The 22,176-nt window shown below is 43.3% G+C and overlaps 1 protein-coding gene across 2 annotated transcripts in view; it reads left to right on the forward strand.

Annotated features, from left to right (window-relative positions):
* The first annotated feature begins 1,349 nt into the window (after nucleotides 1-1,349).
* Nucleotides 1,350-22,176, forward strand: part of LOC109877410 (forkhead box protein K1) — a 28,001-nt gene continuing 7,174 nt past the window's right edge. Inside the window, exons 1-4 of one of the 2 annotated variants that reach the window (XM_031821186.1) lie at nucleotides 1,350-2,125; nucleotides 6,057-6,269; nucleotides 18,241-18,418; nucleotides 18,506-18,652. In XM_031821186.1, the coding sequence (XP_031677046.1) occupies nucleotides 1,695-2,125; nucleotides 6,057-6,269; nucleotides 18,241-18,418; nucleotides 18,506-18,652 (969 nt within the window). In that variant the 5' untranslated portion in view covers nucleotides 1,350-1,694. The remainder of the gene's footprint in view (nucleotides 2,126-6,056; nucleotides 6,270-18,240; nucleotides 18,419-18,505; nucleotides 18,653-22,176) is intronic. The other variant, XM_031821187.1, reaches the window with a different exon arrangement.

The raw sequence follows: 22,176 nt of genomic DNA on the forward strand, positions 1-22,176 counted from the left end.
GAAGAGGCCTTGTGGTGCTGGGAAAACCCTTGGTAGAGCATGGGTGGAAGAGGCCTTGTGGTGCTGGGAAAACCCTTGGTAGAGCATGGGTGGAAGAGGCCTTGTGGTGCTGGGAAAACCCTTGGTAGAGCATGGGTGGAAGAGGCCTTGTGGTGCTGGGAAAACCCTTGGTAGAGCATGGGTGGAAGAGGCCTTGTGGTGCTGGGAAACCCCTTGGTAGAGCATGGGTGGAAGAGGCCTTGTGGTGCTGGGAAAACCCTTGGTAGAGCATGGGTGGAAGAGGCCTTGTGGTGCTGGGAAACCCCTTGGTAGAGCATGGGTGGAAGAGGCCTTGTGGTGCTGGGAAAACCCTTGGTAGAGCATGGGTGGAAGAGGCCTTGTGGTGCTGGGAAAACCCTTGGTAGAGCATGGGTGGAAGAGGCCTTGTGGTGCTGGGAAAACCCTTGGTAGAGCATGGGTGGAAGAGGCCTTGTGGTTCTGGGAAAACCCTTAGTAGAGCATGGGTGGAAGAGGACTTTGTGATGTGCATGTTCATTTCCTATCTTCAGACCAATGTCCATTCTCACTTAAAACTGAGTTTCTGTTTTGTTTTTAATCACACACACACATTTTGATTGGTCAATACATATTTCTACTTTATTCCGTTAAGCCTAATTGTAGTGTTAAGACTGGGTCATTACGTACGTTTCGTTTCCGATCCCAATACCGCCCTCGTGTGGATGTAAATACACAGCGCTGCCCTTACAACAACAACATACAAAGATTAGTTTTGAAACTGCAGTAACATCAGTCAACTGTGGTATTTTGGATGCAGCAAAATTACTCTATTTAAAAAATATATATATATATAAAAACAGTGCTATTTTGTACGCAGTATTTGTAACATACAGCTGTTAGACTTTAAATGCAGTTAAATTGCACTGACTGCAATCTTTTTTTCCCGTTAGGGTGGTAACTCGCCTGGTCCCATTCCAAACTGTTGATCCACGCTCCATACTTTCCAGTTCTCTTGTACTTTCCGCGTTTATAAACACAGTGTAGAGAGAATCTCTGGTCACCAAGTTCATCTCCTTCACACAGAGAAAAGTTCACCTTCATATTACGAACAAACAGTCGGGGATAGCAGTGACCAAACAAGTAATCTGCTCAAATTAAAAACATTTCTCATTCTGGCCCGGAACCAATGCCATATGTCACGCACGTGTCGCCCGGTTCCTGGAAACGAGCATTAACCCTCTCCCGTCCAAAGCCTCCTTTTCCCGTTTAGAAACAAATAAGACAAAAACAATTCATCTTAAGATAATATTGTTAAATAAGATTACAATATGCCTTACATCTTCAATAATAATAGTCATCCCGGTCTTGAACAATGCTACAAATAAATAGGCCTCGTGGGTTATAGGATGGGGGTGTATATACTGAGCAGCAACAGTGTGATGTTTACCACTTCTCTTATCGGTGTTATTGGACTGAGGGTCGAGACAACTTTTCGAAACTAACGCCATTTCCGGATTCACACTCCCTTATTCACCCCGGGTTTTCGCCGTGGCCAGAATCCATGTTGTTTCTGTCTCTCTCCCACAGCGACGGAGCTCGTGAGCGGCCTGTCCAATAACCCTTCACGTTACTGGGACCTGTGTGTCTGAGAGTCGAGAGTGTGTTTGTATTCAACCCCCCACCCCCCCAAAAAGAAGATGGCAGACTTTCGGGACGACACCGGAGCTCGAGCCCTACTGGCCTTGCAATCTGCCCCGTGCAGCCCTGTTCGAGTCGGGGTGACCTCACCCGCATACCCTCCCAATTTCACATTCTCGGGCTCTTCGGTGCTGAGTCGGGGCTGCGCGATGCCTCCTCGCCTCGAGTCTCCTCCTCGGGCCCTGGCCAGGCTCGAAGGCCGGGACTTTGATTTCGTCATGAGGCAGCGGACAGTGACCGTAGGCCGTAACTCGTCGCACGGCTCCGTGGATATAAACATGGGTCACTCGAGCTTCATCTCTCGGCGGCACCTCCAGATCACCTTCGAGGAGCCGTGCGGGTTTTCGCTGCGCTGCCTCGGGAAGAACGGCGTCTTCGTGGACGGCGTGTTTCAGAGGAGAGGCGCGCCTCCCCTGCAGCTTCCCAGGGAGTAAGTACCTGCCACAAGTCACATTTTTAGCTGCCTACTGTAAAGTTAGCAACATTAGCATGCTAATTATGTTAAAGAACTTTTTTTTTTGACTAGTTAATAAACAAACACCTGCCACAATTCAAATTTTTAGCTGTAAGTTAGAAAGTTAAGACAACTAGTCAAAGTTGTCTACTCTATGCATTAGCCATTCGCATTGAAAACCCGATATATATAGCCACAGTCTCCTAGCTTGGTTTAAAACTACATTGGGAAGATACGAGCTTTCTTGAGCTGTTTAGCTAAAGTGAATCCATTGCAGTCTTATGGTCTTTAGGAGACTGTAGCTAAACGGAAACATTTTAGAGTTAATTTGTGTTAACTAGCTACTCACTGTGGTTTTTGACGGACGGTGGTGGCGACATTGCGGCCCGTAAACACAGAATGTAAACAGTCACTCACAAGTCAGCATGACTGCTATTTACTATCAAATCAAAGTTTATTGGTCGCGTAACACAGATCTGCAGGTGCAGCAATATACTTGTGTTTCTAGCTCCCAACAGGGCACTAATACCTAGCAAGTAATACAAAAAAATACACACATTATTCCCCCCCCCTCCCCTCCCCAAAAATATATAGATAGATAGATAGATAGACAGACAAACACCAATCTACTGATTTGAAGGGGTTTAATATATACATGAATAATACATGGCCAAAAGTATGTGGACAACCCTTGAAATTAGTGGATTCGTTTATTTCAGCCGCACCTTTTGCTGACAGATGTATATAATCGAACACACGGCCATGCAATCTCCATAGCCAACATTAACAGTAGAATGGCCTTAGTGGAGAGCTCAGTGACTTTCAACGTGGTACCGTCATAAGGATGCCATCTTTCCAACAAGTCAGGTTGTAAAATGTCTGCCTTTCTAGAGCTGCCCCCGCAGTCAACTATAAGTGCTGTTATTGTGAAGTGGAAACGTCTAGGAGCACCAACGGCTCAGCCTCGAAGTGGCCTAAATGTAATTGATTTAATCTTTCAACTAGGCAAGTCAATTAAGAACAAATTCTTATTTACAATGACTGCCAAACCCTAACCTGGACAACTCTGGGTCGATTGTCCCTATGGGACTCCAAATCACAGCTGGTTGTGATACTGCCTGGAATCGAACCAGGATCTGTAGTGACACCTCTGAGATGCAGTGCCTTAGACCGCTGCGCCACCCGGGAGCCCAAGCTCACAGGAAGGGGTCGCTGAAGCTGGTTGTGATACAGCCTGGAATCGAACCAGGGTCTGTAGTGACACCTCTAGCACTGAGATGCAGTGCCTTAGACCGCTGCGCCACCCGGGAGCCCAAGCTCACAGGAAGGGGTCGCTGAAGCTGGTTGTGATACAGCCTGGAATCGAACCAGGGTCTGTAGTGACACCTCTAGCACTGAGATGCAGTGCCTTAGACCGCTGCGCCACCCGGGAGCCCAAGCTCACAGGAAGGGGTCGCTGAAGCTGGTTGTGATACAGCCTGGAATCGAACCAGGGTCTGTAGTGACACCTCTAGCACTGAGATGCAGTGCCTTAGACTGCTGCGCCACCCGGGAGCCCAAGCTCACAGGAAGGGGTCGCTGAAGCTGGTTGTGATACAGCCTGGAATCGAACCAGGGTCTGTAGTGACACCTCTAGCACTGAGATGCAGTGCCTTAGACCGCTGCGCCACCCGGGAGCCCAAGCTCACAGGAAGGGGTCGCTGAAGCTGGTTGTGATACAGCCTGGAATCGAACCAGGGTCTGTAGTGACACCTCTAGCACTGAGATGCAGTGCCTTAGACCGCTGCGCCACCCGGGAGCCCAAGCTCACAGGAAGGGGTCGCTGAAGCTGGTTGTGATACAGCCTGGAATCGAACCAGGGTCTGTAGTGACACCTCTAGCACTGAGATGCAGTGCCTTAGACCGCTGCGCCACCCGGGAGCCCAAGCTCACAGGAAGGGGTCGCTGAAGCTGGTTGTGATACAGCCTGGAATCGAACCAGGGTCTGTAGTGACACCTCTAGCACTGAGATGCAGTGCCTTAGACCGCTGCGCCACCCGGGAGCCCAAGCTCACAGGAAGGGGTCGCTGAAGCTGGTTGTGATACAGCCTGGAATCGAACCAGGGTCTGTAGTGACACCTCTAGCACTGAGATGCAGTGCCTTAGACCGCTGCGCCACCCGGGAGCCCAAGCTCACAGGAAGGGGTCGCTGAAGCTGGTTGTGATACAGCCTGGAATCGAACCAGGGTCTGTAGTGACACCTCTAGCACTGAGATGCAGTGCCTTAGACCGCTGCGCCACCCGGGAGCCCAAGCTCACAGGAAGGGGTCGCTGAAGCTGGTTGTGATACAGCCTGGAATCGAACCAGGGTCTGTAGTGACACCTCTAGCACTGAGATGCAGTGCCTTAGACCGCTGCGCCACCCGGGAGCCCAAGCATTTTTTTTAAATTTTTTTTATTGTTGTCTGTCCTCCGTTGCAACACTCACTACAGACTCCAAACTGCCTCTGGAAGCAACGTCAGCACAATAACTATCGATCAAGAGCTTCATGAAATGGGTTTCCGTGACTGAGCAGCCGCACACAAGCCTAAGATCACCGTGCCGCAGCGCCAAGCCGTCAGCTGATCACACAGATGACAATACTGTTGCTTTGTTTTTTTGTAATGAGGAATAGAATTAAGAATCCTATGATGTCATCTCAAATCATCCAATGGGATCTCATCAATTAGATTATATATCTCCTCCTTTTCCTGGTCACACACACATTTTTGAAAGGAGAACAAGGGATAGCTCCTGTTCTTACCCAGGTATGTGTGCGTTTTCAAAAATGAAGTGTGAGGCAGGTACAGCTGTCAATGGTAGTGTGTGTGTGTGTGCAAAAGTCTGTCTATATGCTAACCTGCTGCCACCAACTGAAAAACTTAGTGGCACCAGTATCACCAAGGGAAAATGTTAGTCTGGAGGCCTGTACACACCGGTGTGTTAAAAGGTTCCGCCCCATAAAAAAAACACACCCAAAAACGAACTGCCTGTAGCTCCAGGACCTGAAGCAAGGCTATGCATATTCATGATACCAAATGCAAGGCTATGCATATTCATGATACCAAATGCAAGGCTATGCATATTCATGATACCAAATGCAAGGCTATGCATATTCATGATACCAAATGCAAGGATATGCATATTCTTGATACTATTTGAAAGGAAACACTGAAGTTTGTGGAAATGTTAAATGAATGTAGGAGAATGTAACACATTAGATCTGGTAAAAGATAATACATTTCCTTATCTAACTTAGGACTTTAGGTGCAGTGTAGATTTTGGCCACTAGATGGCAGCAGTGTACGTGCAAAGTTTTAGCCTGATCCAATGAACCATTGCATTTCTGTTCAAAATGTTGTCTCAAGACTGCCCAAATGTGCCTAATTGGTTTATTAATAAATTTTCAAGTTCATAACTGTGCACTCTCCTCAAACAAGAGCATGGCATTAGTTCACTGTAATAGCTACAGTAAATTGGACAGTGCAGTTAGATTAACAAGAATTTTATCTTTCTGCCAATATCAGATATGTCTATGTCCTGGGAAATGTTCTTGTTACTTACAACCTCATGCTAATCATATTAGCCTACGTTAGCTCAACCGTCCCGTGGAGGGACCCACCGATTCTGTTGAAGTTTTAAACTTATTGCTGGGTTGGAACTAAAGCCTGCACTACCAGGAAGTAGGAAGTGTTCTACTGAAGAGATGTCTTTTAACTCTAAGATATACTGAAGTAAACACCTCCGTCCATCTTCCTCCCGATCTCCTCCTCTTCCCTCTCCTCCTCTCCTCCTCTTCCCCCTCCTCTTCCCCCTCCTCTCCTCCTCTTCCTTCTCCTCATCTTCCCTCTCCTCCTGATCTCCTCTCCTTCCTTCTCCTCCTCCTAGATGTGTGTTCAGGTTCCCCAGTACAGTGATCAAAATCCAGTTCTCCTCTCTGTTGTCTGGGGAGGAGTCGAGAGAGGAGGAGCAGCGGTCTCCCCCGCCCCGCCTCACCCTCCTCCCACACATCTCCCCCCTCAAGATCAGCATTCCCACAATGCACCACGAGGACCTGCGACACCTGGTCAGCCCGCTGCCCTCTCCGACAGGGACCCTCAGGTGAGGAGACACACCAACACATGCCTGCTCTCACTCACACACACACACACACGTTCAGAATCTCTGAATTGGCTTTAGTGGAGGCTCGTGCCATGACACCATAATTCGGGGAATTTCAGATCGTCCCTGATTTGTCTAGTTTTTATTTTGGTGATTGTTAGTTCTCAAACAACATGATCTTATTTCAATATATAGCTCTTATCTTTATTTCAATATATAGCTCTTATCTTTTATTTCAATATATAGCTCTTATCTTTTATTTCAATATATAGCTCTTATCTTTTATTTCAATATATAGCTCTTATCTTTTATTTCAATATATAGCTCTTATCTTTATTTCAATATATAGCTCTTATCTTTTATTTCAATATATAGCTCTTATCTTTTATTTCAATATATAGCTCTTATCTTTTATTTCAATATATAGCTCTTATCTTTTATTTCAATATATAGCTCTTATCTTTTATTTCAATATATAGCTCTTATCTTTTATTTCAATATATAGCTCTTATCTTTTATTTCAATATATAGCTCTTATCTTTTATTTCAATATATAGCTCTTATCTTTTATTTCAATATATAGCTCTTTTATTTCAATATATAGCTCTTATCTTTTATTTCAATATATAGCTCTTATCTTTTATTTCAATATATAGCTCTTATCTTTTATTTCAATATATAGCTCTTATCTTTTATTTCAATATATAGCTCTTATCTTTTATTTCAATATATAGCTCTTATCTTTTATTCATACTTTATATCTGGCTTTTAGTCATTTTAATTTTACAATAAAAACATTTATCCGTTTAGAAAAATTATATACTTTTATTATTATTATTATTATTATTATCTTCTTTACTGTTTGGACAAAGGTGCCTGAAAACACTCGCCCAATACCCAAAAAACCTGGAAAGAGGAAGTATTCTAGCATATTCCCTGTGTGTCTGTCTCCCCCTGGTGGTGTGTGTGTTGTCCTGCACCACGTGGGCCATCCGGTGTCATAGTATGTGTACACAAGCCATATATGGCACGGCAGCCGCTAGCAGGCTCCTGATTGGTCCAACCCTAGGTTATTTTTTATTTTTTTGCCTCGGCTTGTGTTTTTTTTCTCCTGCTCTCCACTCACTGGTTTCCTTTTCAGAGCTCCCCCTTAGGCCCCATTCACATAAATACACACACTCCCCCACACACACTCTCCCCCCCCCCCCCCCCCCCACCCCACACACACACACTCCCCCATACACACACTCCCCCCCCCCCCCCCCACACACACTCCCCCATACACCCCCCCCCCCACACTCCCCCCCCCCCCCACACACACACACACTCCCCCATACACACACTCCCCCCCCCCCCCCCCCCCACACTCCCCCATACACCCCCCCCCCCCCACACACACACACCCCTTCCCTCGCTCCTATCACACTGTGGCCTTTTTCAGGCTTGCTACTTTAGCTACTGTAACACCCCTCCCCCCCCACAACAATTAACACACTAACACACACACACACACACTCCCAAAACAGAAACATTGGGCCTTCACATGGTAATACGAGCCACTGATCTAGTTGGACAAGTTTATACTGTGTGTGTTTATATTCTCCCCAAACCTCCCCCTCTCCTTGGCAGTTCTCGTGCTGACACTGTTGGGGGGGGGGGGGGGAGACGGAGAAGAGGAGGGATGTGTAGGGAGAGAAGGGGGTGGAGTGTTGTCGTTTGTAGCAAAAGTAAGGTGCTGAAAAAAGACTGATTTATTACAAAATACATGAGTGAAGAAAAGGTTGTGAGAGGTTAATGACAGGGGTTACTACCCTGTTAATTACAACTATCTATTTCTCTACTTCTACAGTTGTGTCGTTTGGAGGTTCCATAGTTGTAAACCTATTTGCATAGTTCTAGACCTATTTACATAGTTCTAGAGTTCTAGACCTATTTACATAGTTCTAGACCTATTTACATAGTTCTAGAGTGGTACACCTATTTACATAGTTCTAGAGTGGTACACCTATTTACATAGTTCTAGAGTGGTACACCTATTTACATAGTTCTAGACCTATTTACATAGTTCTAGAGTGGTACACCTATTTACATAGTTCTAGACCTATTTACATAGTTCTAGAGTTGTACACCTATTTACATAGTTCTAGAGTGGTACACCTATTTACATAGTTCTAGAGTTGTACACCTATTTACATAGTTCTAGAGTGGTACACCTATTTACATAGTTCTAGAGTGGTACACCTATTTACATAGTTCTAGACCTATTTACATAGTTCTAGAGTGGTACACCTATTTACATAGTTCTAGAGTTGTACACCTATTTACATAGTTCTAGAGTGGTACACCTATTTACATAGTTCTAGAGTGGTACACCTATTTACATAGTTCTAGAGTGGTACACCTATTTACATAGTTCTAGAGTGGTACACCTATTTACATAGTTCTAGAGTGGTACACCTATTTACATAGTTCTAGAGTGGTACACCTATTTACATAGTTCTAGAGTGGTACACCTATTTACATAGTTCTAGAGTGGTACACCTATTTACATAGTTCTAGAGTGGTACACCTATTTGCATAGTTCTAGAGTGGTACACCTATTTACATAGTTCTAGAGTGGTACACCTATTTACATAGTTCTAGAGTTGTACACCTATTTACATAGTTCTAGACCTATTTACATAGTTCTAGAGTGGTACACCTATTTACATAGTTCTAGAGTGGTACACCTATTTACATAGTTCTAGAGTGGTACACCTATTTACATAGTTCTAGAGTGGTACACCTATTTACATAGTTCTAGAGTGGTACACCTATTTACATAGTTCTAGAGTTGTACACCTATTTACATAGTTCTAGACCTATTTACATAGTTCTAGAGTGGTACACCTATTTACATAGTTCTAGAGTGGTACACCTATTTACATAGTTCTAGAGTGGTACACCTATTTACATAGTTCTAGAGTGGTACACCTATTTACATAGTTCTAGAGTGGTACACCTATTTACATAGTTCTAGAGTGGTACACCTATTTACATAGTTCTAGAGTGGTACACCTATTTACATAGTTCTAGAGTGGTACACCTATTTACATAGTTCTAGAGTGGTACACCTATTTACATAGTTCTAGACCTATTTACATAGTTCTAGAGTGGTACACCTATTTACATAGTTCTAGAGTGGTACACCTATTTACATAGTTCTAGAGTGGTACACCTATTTACATAGTTCTAGAGTGGTACACCTATTTACATAGTTCTAGAGTGGTACACCTATTTGCATAGTTCTAGAGTGGTACACCTATTTACATAGTTCTAGAGTGGTACACCTATTTACATAGTTCTAGAGTGGTACACCTATTTACATAGTTCTAGACCTATTTGCATAGTTCTAGAGTGGTACACCTATTTACATAGTTCTAGAGTGGTACACCTATTTGCATAGTTCTAGACCTATTTGCATAGTTCTAGAGTGGTACACCTATTTACATAGTTCCATAGTTGTACACCTATTTACATAGTTCTAGAGTGGTACACCTATTTGCATAGTTCTAGAGTGGTACACCTATTTACATAGTTCTAGAGTGGTACACCTATTTACATAGTTCTAGAGTGGTACACCTATTTACATAGTTCTAGACCTATTTGCATAGTTCTAGAGTGGTACACCTATTTACATAGTTCTAGAGTGGTACACCTATTTGCATAGTTCTAGACCTATTTACATAGTTCTAGAGTTGTACACCTATTTACATAGTTCTAGAGTGGTACACCTATTTACATAGTTCTAGAGTGGTACACCTATTTACATAGTTCTAGAGTTGTACACCTATTTACATAGTTCTAGAGTGGTACACCTATTTACATAGTTCTAGAGTGGTACACCTATTTACATAGTTCTAGAGTGGTACACCTATTTACATAGTTCTAGAGTGGTACACCTATTTACATAGTTCTAGAGTGGTACACCTATTTACATAGTTCTAGACCTATTTACATAGTTCTAGAGTGGTACACCTATTTACATAGTTCTAGAGTGGTACACCTATTTACATAGTTCTAGACCTATTTACATAGTTCTAGAGTGGTACACCTATTTACATAGTTCTAGAGTGGTACACCTATTTACATAGTTCTAGACCTATTTACATAGTTCTAGAGTGGTACACCTATTTACATAGTTCTAGAGTGGTACACCTATTTACATAGTTCTAGAGTTGTACACCTATTTACATAGTTCTAGAGTGGTACACCTATTTACATAGTTCTAGAGTTGTACACCTATTTACATAGTTCTAGAGTGGTACACCTATTTACATAGTTCTAGACCTATTTACATAGTTCTAGAGTGGTACACCTATTTACATAGTTCTAGACCTATTTACATAGTTCCATAGTTGTACACCTATTTACATAGTTCTAGAGTGGTACACCTATTTACATAGTTCTAGACCTATTTACATAGTTCTAGAGTGGTACACCTATTTACATAGTTCTAGAGTGGTACACCTATTTACATAGTTCTAGAGTGGTACACCTATTTACATAGTTCTAGAGTGGTACACCTATTTACATAGTTCTAGAGTTCTAGACCTATTTACATAGTTCTAGAGTGGTACACCTATTTACATAGTTCTAGAGTGGTACACCTATTTGCATAGTTCTAGACCTATTTACATAGTTCTAGAGTGGTACACCTATTTACATAGTTCTAGAGTGGTACACCTATTTACATAGTTCTAGAGTGGTACACCTATTTACATAGTTCTAGAGTGGTACACCTATTTACATAGTTCTAGAGTGGTACACCTATTTACATAGTTCTAGAGTGGTACACCTATTTACATAGTTCTAGACCTATTTACATAGTTCTAGAGTGGTACACCTATTTACATAGTTCTAGAGTGGTACACCTATTTACATAGTTCTAGACCTATTTACATAGTTCTAGAGTGGTACACCTATTTACATAGTTCTAGAGTGGTACACCTATTTGCATAGTTCTAGAGTGGTACACCTATTTACATAGTTCTAGAGTGGTACACCTATTTACATAGTTCTAGAGTGGTACACCTATTTACATAGTTCTAGACCTATTTGCATAGTTCTAGAGTGGTACACCTATTTACATAGTTCTAGAGTGGTACACCTATTTGCATAGTTCTAGACCTATTTGCATAGTTCTAGAGTGGTACACCTATTTACATAGTTCCATAGTTGTACACCTATTTACATAGTTCTAGAGTGGTACACCTATTTGCATAGTTCTAGAGTGGTACACCTATTTACATAGTTCTAGAGTGGTACACCTATTTACATAGTTCTAGAGTGGTACACCTATTTACATAGTTCTAGACCTATTTGCATAGTTCTAGAGTGGTACACCTATTTACATAGTTCTAGAGTGGTACACCTATTTGCATAGTTCTAGACCTATTTACATAGTTCTAGAGTTGTACACCTATTTACATAGTTCTAGAGTGGTACACCTATTTACATAGTTCTAGAGTGGTACACCTATTTACATAGTTCTAGAGTGGTACACCTATTTACATAGTTCTAGAGTGGTACACCTATTTACATAGTTCTAGACCTATTTACATAGTTCTAGAGTGGTACACCTATTTACATAGTTCTAGAGTGGTACACCTATTTACATAGTTCTAGACCTATTTACATAGTTCTAGAGTGGTACACCTATTTACATAGTTCTAGAGTTGTACACCTATTTACATAGTTCTAGACCTATTTACATAGTTCTAGAGTGGTACACCTATTTACATAGTTCTAGACCTATTTACATAGTTCCATAGTTGTACACCTATTTACATAGTTCTAGAGTGGTACACCTATTTACATAGTTCTAGACCTATTTACATAGTTCTAGAGTGGTACACCTATTTACATAGTTCTAGAGTGGTACACCTATTTACATAGTTCTAGAGTGGTACACCTATTTACATAGTTCTAGAGTGGTACACCTATTTACATAGTTCTAGACCTATTTACATAGTTCTAGAGTGGTACACCTATTTACATAGTTCTAGAGTGGTACACCTATTTACATAGTTCTAGAGTGGTACACCTATTTACATAGTTCTAGAGTGGTACACCTATTTACATAGTTCTAGAGTGGTACACCTATTTACATAGTTCTAGAGTGGTACACCTATTTACATAGTTCTAGAGTGGTACACCTATTTACATAGTTCTAGAGTTCTAGACCTATTTACATAGTTCTAGAGTGGTACACCTATTTACATAGTTCTAGAGTGGTACACCTATTTACATAGTTCTAGAGTGGTACACCTATTTGCATAGTTCTAGACCTATTTACATAGTTCTAGAGTTGTACACCTATTTACATAGTTCTAGAGTGGTACACCTATTTACATAGTTCTAGAGTGGTACACCTATTTACATAGTTCTAGAGTGGTACACCTATTTACATAGTTCTAGAGTGGTACACCTATTTACATAGTTCTAGAGTGGTACACCTATTTACATAGTTCTAGAGTGGTACACCTATTTACATAGTTCTAGACCTATTTACATAGTTCTAGAGTGGTACACCTATTTACATAGTTCTAGAGTGGTACACCTATTTACATAGTTCTAGAGTGGTACACCTATTTACATAGTTCTAGACCTATTTACATAGTTCTAGAGTGGTACACCTATTTACATAGTTCTAGAGTGGTACACCTATTTACATAGTTCTAGACCTATTTACATAGTTCTAGAGTGGTACACCTATTTACATAGTTCTAGAGTGGTACACCTATTTACATAGTTCTAGAGTGGTACACCTATTTACATAGTTCTAGAGTGGTACACCTATTTACATAGTTCTAGAGTGGTACACCTATTTACATAGTTCTAGAGTGGTACACCTATTTACATAGTTCTAGAGTGGTACACCTATTTACATAGTTCTAGAGTTCTAGACCTATTTACATAGTTCTAGAGTGGTACACCTATTTACATAGTTCTAGAGTGGTACACCTATTTACATAGTTCTAGAGTGGTACACCTATTTACATAGTTCTAGAGTTGTACACCTATTTACATAGTTCTAGAGTGGTACACCTATTTACATAGTTCTAGAATTGTACACCTATTTACATAGTTCTAGAGTGGTACACCTATTTACATAGTTCTAGAGTGGTACACCTATTTACATAGTTCTAGAGTGGTACACCTATTTACATAGTTCTAGAGTGGTACACCTATTTACATAGTTCTAGAGTGGTACACCTATTTACATAGTTCTAGAGTGGTACACCTATTTACATAGTTCTAGAGTGGTACACCTATTTACATAGTTCTAGAGTGGTACACCTATTTACATAGTTCTAGAGTTGTACACCTATTTGCAAAGTTCCAGAATTGTATACCTATTTGCATAGTTCTAGAATTGTACACCTATTTACATAGTTCTAGAATTGTACACCTATTTGCATAGTTCCAGAGTTGTATCATTTTACGGTTCCAGTTAGTTCTAAGGTTGTTTAATTAGAGTTTTAACTGTTCTCTAGTTCAGTGTTTCCCATCCAGGAGTTCTTGGCCTCTCCACAGGAGGTACTTGAAGACTCATGAGACCATAGGCCTACTGGTAAAATGTACATGAGGGGTACTTCAGGGTTACTCCGGCAGAGCAAAAAACAATTGGTGGAACACTTAAAAGATCAGGAACCACTGCTTTAGTTGTAGAGCTGTACTGCTCCGGTTAGTTCTACGGTTGTTTGATTATAGTTCTACGGTTGTTTGATTATAGCTCCAGTTAGTTCTACGGTTGTTTGATTATAGTTCTACGGTTGTTTGATTATAGCTCCGGTTAGTTTTACGGTTGTTTGATTATAGTTCTACGGCTGTTTGATTATAGCTCCAGTTAGTTCTACGGTTGTTTGATTATAGCTCCGGTTAGTTTTACGGTTGTTTGATTATAGTTCTACGGTTGTTTGATTATAGTTTTACGGTTGTTTGATTATAGTTCTACGGTTGTTTGATTATAGTTTTACGGTTGTTTGATTATAGCTCCAGTTAGTTCTACGGTTGTTTGATTATAGTTCTACGGTTGTTTGATTATAGTTCTACGGTTGTTTGATTATAGTTCTACGGTTGTTTGATTATAGTTCTACGGTTGTTTGATTATAGTTCTACGGTTGTTTAATTATAGTCCTACGGTTGTTTGATTATAGCTCCAGTTAGTTCTACTGTTGTTTGATTATAGCTCCAGTTAGTTCTACTGTTGTTTGATTATAGCTCCAGTTAGTTCTACGGCTGTTTGATTATAGCTCCAGTTAGTTCTACGTTTGTTTGATTATAGCTCCAGTTAGTTCTACGGTTGTTTGATTATAGCTCCAGTTAGTTCTACTGTTGTTTGATTATAGTTCTACGGTTGTTTGATTATAGCTCCAGTTAGTTCTACTGTTGTTTGATTATAGCTCCAGTTAGTTTTACGGTTGTTTGATTATAGTTTTATAGTTCTACAGTTTGATTTGAGTCTGAACGTTTTCCTGTCTATTTTCTTTCTCTCTCTCCTTTCATACGTCTTTCACTCTTCTCTCCTTCCTCTTCTCTCCTTCCTCTTCTTTTGTTTGAACCACCTGCAGACGCACTACAGCATCTGAGCCAAAACAAACACACACACACTCTCCCAAGCAGTGTTAACTCTGCTGCCCAGAGGAGGGGCCTGTGTGTGTGTGGTCTTGGGATCTTCCCACTGTAACGTAGGGATATACAGGGCCTTCAGAAAGTATTCAAACCACTTCACTTTTTACACCTTTTGTTAACGTTAAAGCCTTATTCTAAATTGGATTATATCGTCCGTCCGCCTCCCCCCCCCTCATCAATCTACACACAATACCCCATAATGACATCGCAATACCCCATAATGACATCGCAATACCCCATAATGACATCACAATACCCCATAATGACATCACAATACCCCATAATGACATCACAATACCCCATAATGACAAAGGGAAAACAGGTTTTTAGAAATGTTTGCCCCAAAAAATGTATATATATCACATTTTACGTAAGTATTCAGACCCTTTCCTCAGTACTTTGTTGAAGCACCTTTGGCAGCGATTACAGCATCGAGTCTTCTTGGGTTTGACTCTACAAGCTTGGCACATCTGTATTTGGGAAATTTCTCCCATTCTTCTCTGCAGATCCTCTCAAGCTCTGTCAGGTTGGATGGGGAGCGTCGCTGCACAGTTATTTTCAGGTCTCTTCAGAGATGTTTGATCGGGTTCAAGTCCGGGCTCTGGCTGGGCCGCTCACAGTATTTGGTTATAAATGTAATGTTGCAGGGTGGTCAACCATCCTCCAGGAGATTCCAGCTGCTGGGGGTGCAGGCTTTTACTCCAGCCCTGCTCTAACACAACCACTTTGTAAAATATCAGCTGCTCAACAGGAACCTTGATAAGCTGACTGGTGTGTTTGAGCAGGGTTGGACCAAGAACCTGCACGCCCAGTAACTCTCCAGATGGAGGGGTGACGGACCACATGTGTTTTATACAGCAGCCAATCAGAGCAGAGCAGGCTCCAATAGCAGGAGATGGTATCTAATACATGGGATCAGACAGCAGGAGGAGATGGTATCTAATACATGGGATCAGACAGCAGGAGGAGATGGTATCTAATACATGGGATCAGACAGCAGGAGGAGATGGTATCTAATACATGGGATCAGACAGCAGCAGGAGGAGATGGTATCTAATACATGGGATCAGACAGCAGGAGATGGTATCTAATACATGGAATCAGACAGCAGGAGGAGATGGTATCTAATACATGGGATCAGACAGCAGCAGCAGGAGATGGTATCTAATACATGGGATCAGACAGCAGCAGGAGATGGTATCTAATACATGGGATCAGACAGCAGCAGGAGGAGATGGTATCTAATACATGGGATCAGACAGCAGCAGGAGATGGTATCTAATACATGGGATCAGACAGCAGCAGGAGATGGTATCTAATACATGGGATCAGACAGCAGGAGGAGATGGTATCTAATACATGGGATCAGACAGCAGCAGGAGATGGTATCTAATACATGGGATCAGACAGCAGGAGGAGATGGTATCTAATACATGGGATCAGACAGCAGCAGGAGATGGTATCTAATACATGGGATCAGACAGCAGCAGGAGGAGATGGTATCTAATACATGGGTTCAGACAGCAGGAGATGGTATCTAATACATGGAATCAGACAGCAGGAGGAGATGGTATCTAATACATGGGATCAGACAGCAGGAGGAGATGGTATCTAATACATGGGATCAGACAGCAGGAGGAGATGGTATCTAATACATGGGATCAGACAGCAGGAGATGGTATCTAATATATGGGATCAGACAGCAGGAGATGGTATCTAATATATGGGATCAGACAGCAGCAGGAGATGGTATCTAATACATGGGATCAGACAGCAGCAGGAGATGGTATCTAATACATGGGATCAGACAGCAGGAGGAGGAGATGGTATCTAATACATGGGATCAGACAGCAGGAGGAGATGGTATCTAATACATGGGATCAGACAGCAGGAGGAGATGGTATCTAATACATGGGATCAGACAGCAGGAGGACATGGTATCTAATACATGGGATCAGACAGCAGGAGGAGGAGATGGTATCTAATACATGGGATCAGACAGCAGGAGGAGATGGTATCTAATACATGGGATCAGACAGCAGGAGGAGATGGTATCTAATACATGGGATCAGACAGCAGCAGGAGATGGTATCTAATACATGGGATCAGACAGCAGCAGGAGATGGTATCTAATACATGGGATCAGACAGCAGGAGGAGATGGTATCTAATACATGGGATCAGACAGCAGGAGATGGTATCTAATACATGGGATCAGACAGCAGGAGGAGATGGTATCTAATACATGGGATCAGACAGCAGGAGGAGATGGTATCTAATACATGGGATCAGACAGCAGGAGGAGATGGTATCTAATACATGGGATCAGACAGCAGCAGGAGATGGTATCTAATACATGGGATCAGACAGCAGGAGGAGATGGTATCTAATACATGGGATCAGACAGCAGCAGGAGATGGTATCTAATACATGGGATCAGACAGCAGGAGGAGATGGTATCTAATACATGGGATCAGACAGCAGCAGCAGGAGATGGTATCTAATACATGGGATCAGACAGCAGGAGGAGATGGTATCTAATACATGGGATCAGACAGCAGGAGATGGTATCTAATACATGGGATCAGACAGCAGGAGATGGTATCTAATACATGGGATCAGACAGCAGGAGGAGATGGTATCTAATACATGGGATCAGACAGCAGGAGGAGATGGTATCTAATACATGGGATCAGAAAGCAGTGGTGTTATTGGCTCAGTGGGAGGTTATTTTAGTGGTGATAGTATGGTGGTGTTATTGGCACAGTGGGAGGTTATTTTAGTGGTAATAGTATGGTGGTGTTATTGGCACAGTGGGAGGTTATTTTAGTGGTGACAGTATGGTGGTGTTGTCATTTAGTGGGTTATGGTGACACCCAGGGGCCTCTTTCAGTGTTACAATTCACCAAGGTCCAAATAAATTAATCTGGAACACAGCGTAGGGGCCGGCGGCGCTCAGTAAATCTGCACAATTGTTCCAGGTAATGGGTTTTTGTAAATGGTTTAAAGTAGTCCTAGGATTGTATGGTTTGTTCAACTTTGAACTCCATGGTTTCTCCTTGACATACACTCCATTTTATTTTTTATTTAAGAATGTATTCGCTATTCCGTTAGGTGGAGTTACCCTATTCTATTCTAGATCTTACTCTCTCTCTCCTCATCCTTCTCTCATCTCATCCTTCTCTCCTCTCCTTCTCATTCTCCTCTGTCTCCCCTCTCATCCTTCTCTTCTCTCCTTCTCATTCTCCTCTCCTTCTCATTCTCCTCTCCTTCTCCCCTCTCATCCTCCTCTCCAGTGTTCCTAACTCGTGCCCGGCCAGTCCGAGGGGTGCGGGGTCATCGGGTTATCGCTACGGACGCAACGTGACATCTGACCTCCAGCTGGCTGCGGAGTTCGCTGCCAAGGCTGTCTCCGAGCAACAGCGGGGCGTTGCCGAGCAACACGGAGAGTCCGGCGGTGGAGACAGCCCCAAGGTATACTTCACTCTGTGTGTGTTTGTGTCTACTGTGTGTGTGTGTGTGTGTGTGTATATATTAACCCCTCTCTCCTGTCTTATCCAGGATGAATCTAAGCCTCCCTACTCGTATGCCCAGTTGATAGTCCAGGCCATCTCTTCAGCACCAGACAGACAGCTGACCCTGTCTGGAATCTACACACACATCACCAAACACTACCCCTACTATCGCACTGCTGACAAGGGCTGGCAGGTAACTAGACACACACCTACCACTACCCCTACTACCAGGTAACTAGACACATCACCTACCACTACCCCTACTACCAGGTAACTAGACACATCACCTACCACTACCCCTACTACCAGGTAACTAGACACATCACCTACCCCTACCACTACTACCAGGTAACTAGACACATCACCTACCCCTACTACCAGGTAACTAGACACATCACCTACCCCTACTACCAGGTAACTAGACACATCACCTACCCCTACTACCAGGTAACTAGACACATCACCTACCCCTACCACTACTACCAGGTAACTAGACACATCACCTACCCCTACCACTACTACCAGGTAACTAGACACATCACCTACCCCTACCACTACTACCAGGTAACTAGACACATCACCTACCACTACCCCTACTACCAGGTAACTAGACACATCACCTACCCCTACTACCAGGTAACTAGACACATCACCTACCCCTACTACCAGGTAACTAGACACATCACCTACCCCTACTACCAGATAACTAGACACATCACCTACCCCTACTACCAGGTAACTAGACACATCACCTACCCCTACTACCAGGTAACTAGACACATCACCTACCCCTACTACCAGGTAACTAGACACATCACCTACCCCTACTACCAGGTAACTAGACACATCACCTACCCCTACTACCAGGTAACTAGACACATCACCTACCCCTACTACTAGGTAACTAGACACATCACCTACCCCTACTACTACTACCAGGTAACTAGACACGTTACCTACCCCTACTACCAGGTAACTAGACACATTACCTACCCCTACTACCAGGTAACTAGACACATTACCTACCCCTACTACCAGGTAACTAGACACGTCACCTACCCCTACTACCAGGTAACTAGACACGTCACCTACCCCTACTACCAGGTAACTAGACACATCACCTACCCCTACTACCAGGTAACTAGACACATCACCTACCCCTACCCCTACCACCAGGTAACTAGACACATCACCTACCCCTACTACCAGGTAACTAGACACATCACCTACCCCTACCCCTACTACCAGGTAACTAGACACATCACCTACCCCTACCCCTACTACCAGGTAACTAGACACATCACCTACCCCTACCCCTACTACCAGGTAACTAGACACGTCACCTACCCCTACTACCAGGTAACTAGACACATCACCTACCCCTACCCCTACTACCAGGTAACTAGACACATCACCTACCCCTACCCCTACTACCAGGTAACTAGACACATCACCTACCCCTACCCCTACTACCAGGTAACTAGACACATCACCTACCCCTACTACCAGGTAACTAGACACATCACCTACCCCTACTACCAGGTAACTAGACACGTCACCTACCCCTACTACTACTACCAGGTAACTAGACACGTCACCTACCCCTACTACTACTACCAGGTAACTAGACACGTCACCTACCCCTACTACCAGGTAACTAGACACATCACCTACCCCTACTACCAGTAACTAGACACATCACCTACCCCTACTACCAGGTAACTAGACACATCACCTACCCCTACTACCAGGTAACTAGACACGTCACCTACCCCTACTACTACTACCAGGTAACTAGACACGTCACCTACCCCTACTACCAGGTAACTAGACACATCACCTACCCCTACTACCAGGTAACTAGACACATCACCTACCCCTACTACCAGGTAACTAGACACATCACCTACCCCTACTACCAGGTAACTAGACACATCACCTACCCCTACTACCAGGTAACTAGACACATCACCTACCCCTACTACCAGGTAACTAGACACGTCACCTACCCCTACTACCAGGTAACTAGACACATCACCTACCCCTACTACCAGGTAACTAGACACATCACCTACCCCTACCCCTACTACCAGGTAACTAGACACATCACCTACCCCTACCCCTACTACCAGGTAACTAGACACGTCACCTACCCCTACTACCAGGTAACTAGACACATCACCTACCCCTACCCCTACTACCAGGTAACTAGACACATCACCTACCCCTACTACCAGGTAACTAGACACATCACCTACCCCTACCCCTACTACCAGGTAACTAGACACATCACCTACCCCTACTACCAGGTAACTAGACACATCACCTACCCCTACTACCAGGTAACTAGACACGTCACCTACCCCTACTACTACTACCAGGTAACTAGACACGTCACCTACCCCTACTACTACTACCAGGTAACTAGACACATCACCTACCCCTACTACCAGGTAACTAGACACATCACCTACCCCTACTACCAGGTAACTAGACACATCACCTACCCCTACTACCAGGTAACTAGACACATCACCTACCCCTACTACCAGGTAACTAGACACATCACCTACCCCTACTACCAGGTAACTAGACACGTCACCTACCCCTACTACCAGGTAACTAGACACATCACCTACCCCTACTACCAGGTAACTAGACACGTCACCTACCCCTACTACCAGGTAACTAGACACATCACCTACCCCTACTACCAGGTAACTAGACACATCACCTACCCCTACTACCAGGTAACTAGACACATCACCTACCCCTACTACCAGGTAACTAGACACATCACCTACCACTACTACCAGGTAACTAGACACATCACCTACCACTACTACCAGGTAACTAGACACATCACCTACCACTACTACCAGGTAACTAGACACATCACCTACCACTACTACCAGGTAACTAGACACATCACCTACCCCTACTACTACTACCAGGTAACTAGACACATCACCTACCACTACTACCAGGTAACTAGACACATCACCTACCCCTACTACTACTACCAGGTAACTAGACACATCACCTACCCCTACTACTACTGCCAGGTAACTAGACACATCACCTACCCCTACCCCTACTACCAGGTAACTAGACACATCACCTACCCCTACTACCAGGTAACTAGACACATCACCTACCACTACTACCAGGTAACTAGACACGTCACTTACCCCTACTACCAGGTAACTAGACACATCACCTACCCCTACTACCAGGTAACTAGACACATCACCTACCCCTACTACCAGGTAACTAGACACATCACCTACCCCTACTACCAGGTAACTAGACACATCACCTACCCCTACTACCAGGTAACTAGACACATCACCTACCCCTACTACCAGGTAACTAGACACGTCACCTACCCCTACTACCAGGTAACTAGACATGTCACCTACCCCTACTACCAGGTAACTAGACACATCACCTACCCCTACTACCAGGTAACTAGACACGTCACCTACCCCTACTACCAGGTAACTAGACACATCACCTACCCCTACTACCAGGTAACTAGACACATCACCTACCCCTACTACCAGGTAACTAGACACATCACCTACCCCTACTACCAGGTAACTAGACACATCACCTACCACTACTACCAGGTAACTAGACACATCACCTACCCCTACTACTACTACCAGGTAACTAGACACATCACCTACCCCTACTACTACTACCAGGTAACTA

This window comes from Oncorhynchus kisutch, unplaced genomic scaffold, assembly GCF_002021735.2.
Source record: "Oncorhynchus kisutch isolate 150728-3 unplaced genomic scaffold, Okis_V2 scaffold3917, whole genome shotgun sequence".
NCBI classification, from domain to species: domain Eukaryota; kingdom Metazoa; phylum Chordata; class Actinopteri; order Salmoniformes; family Salmonidae; genus Oncorhynchus; species Oncorhynchus kisutch.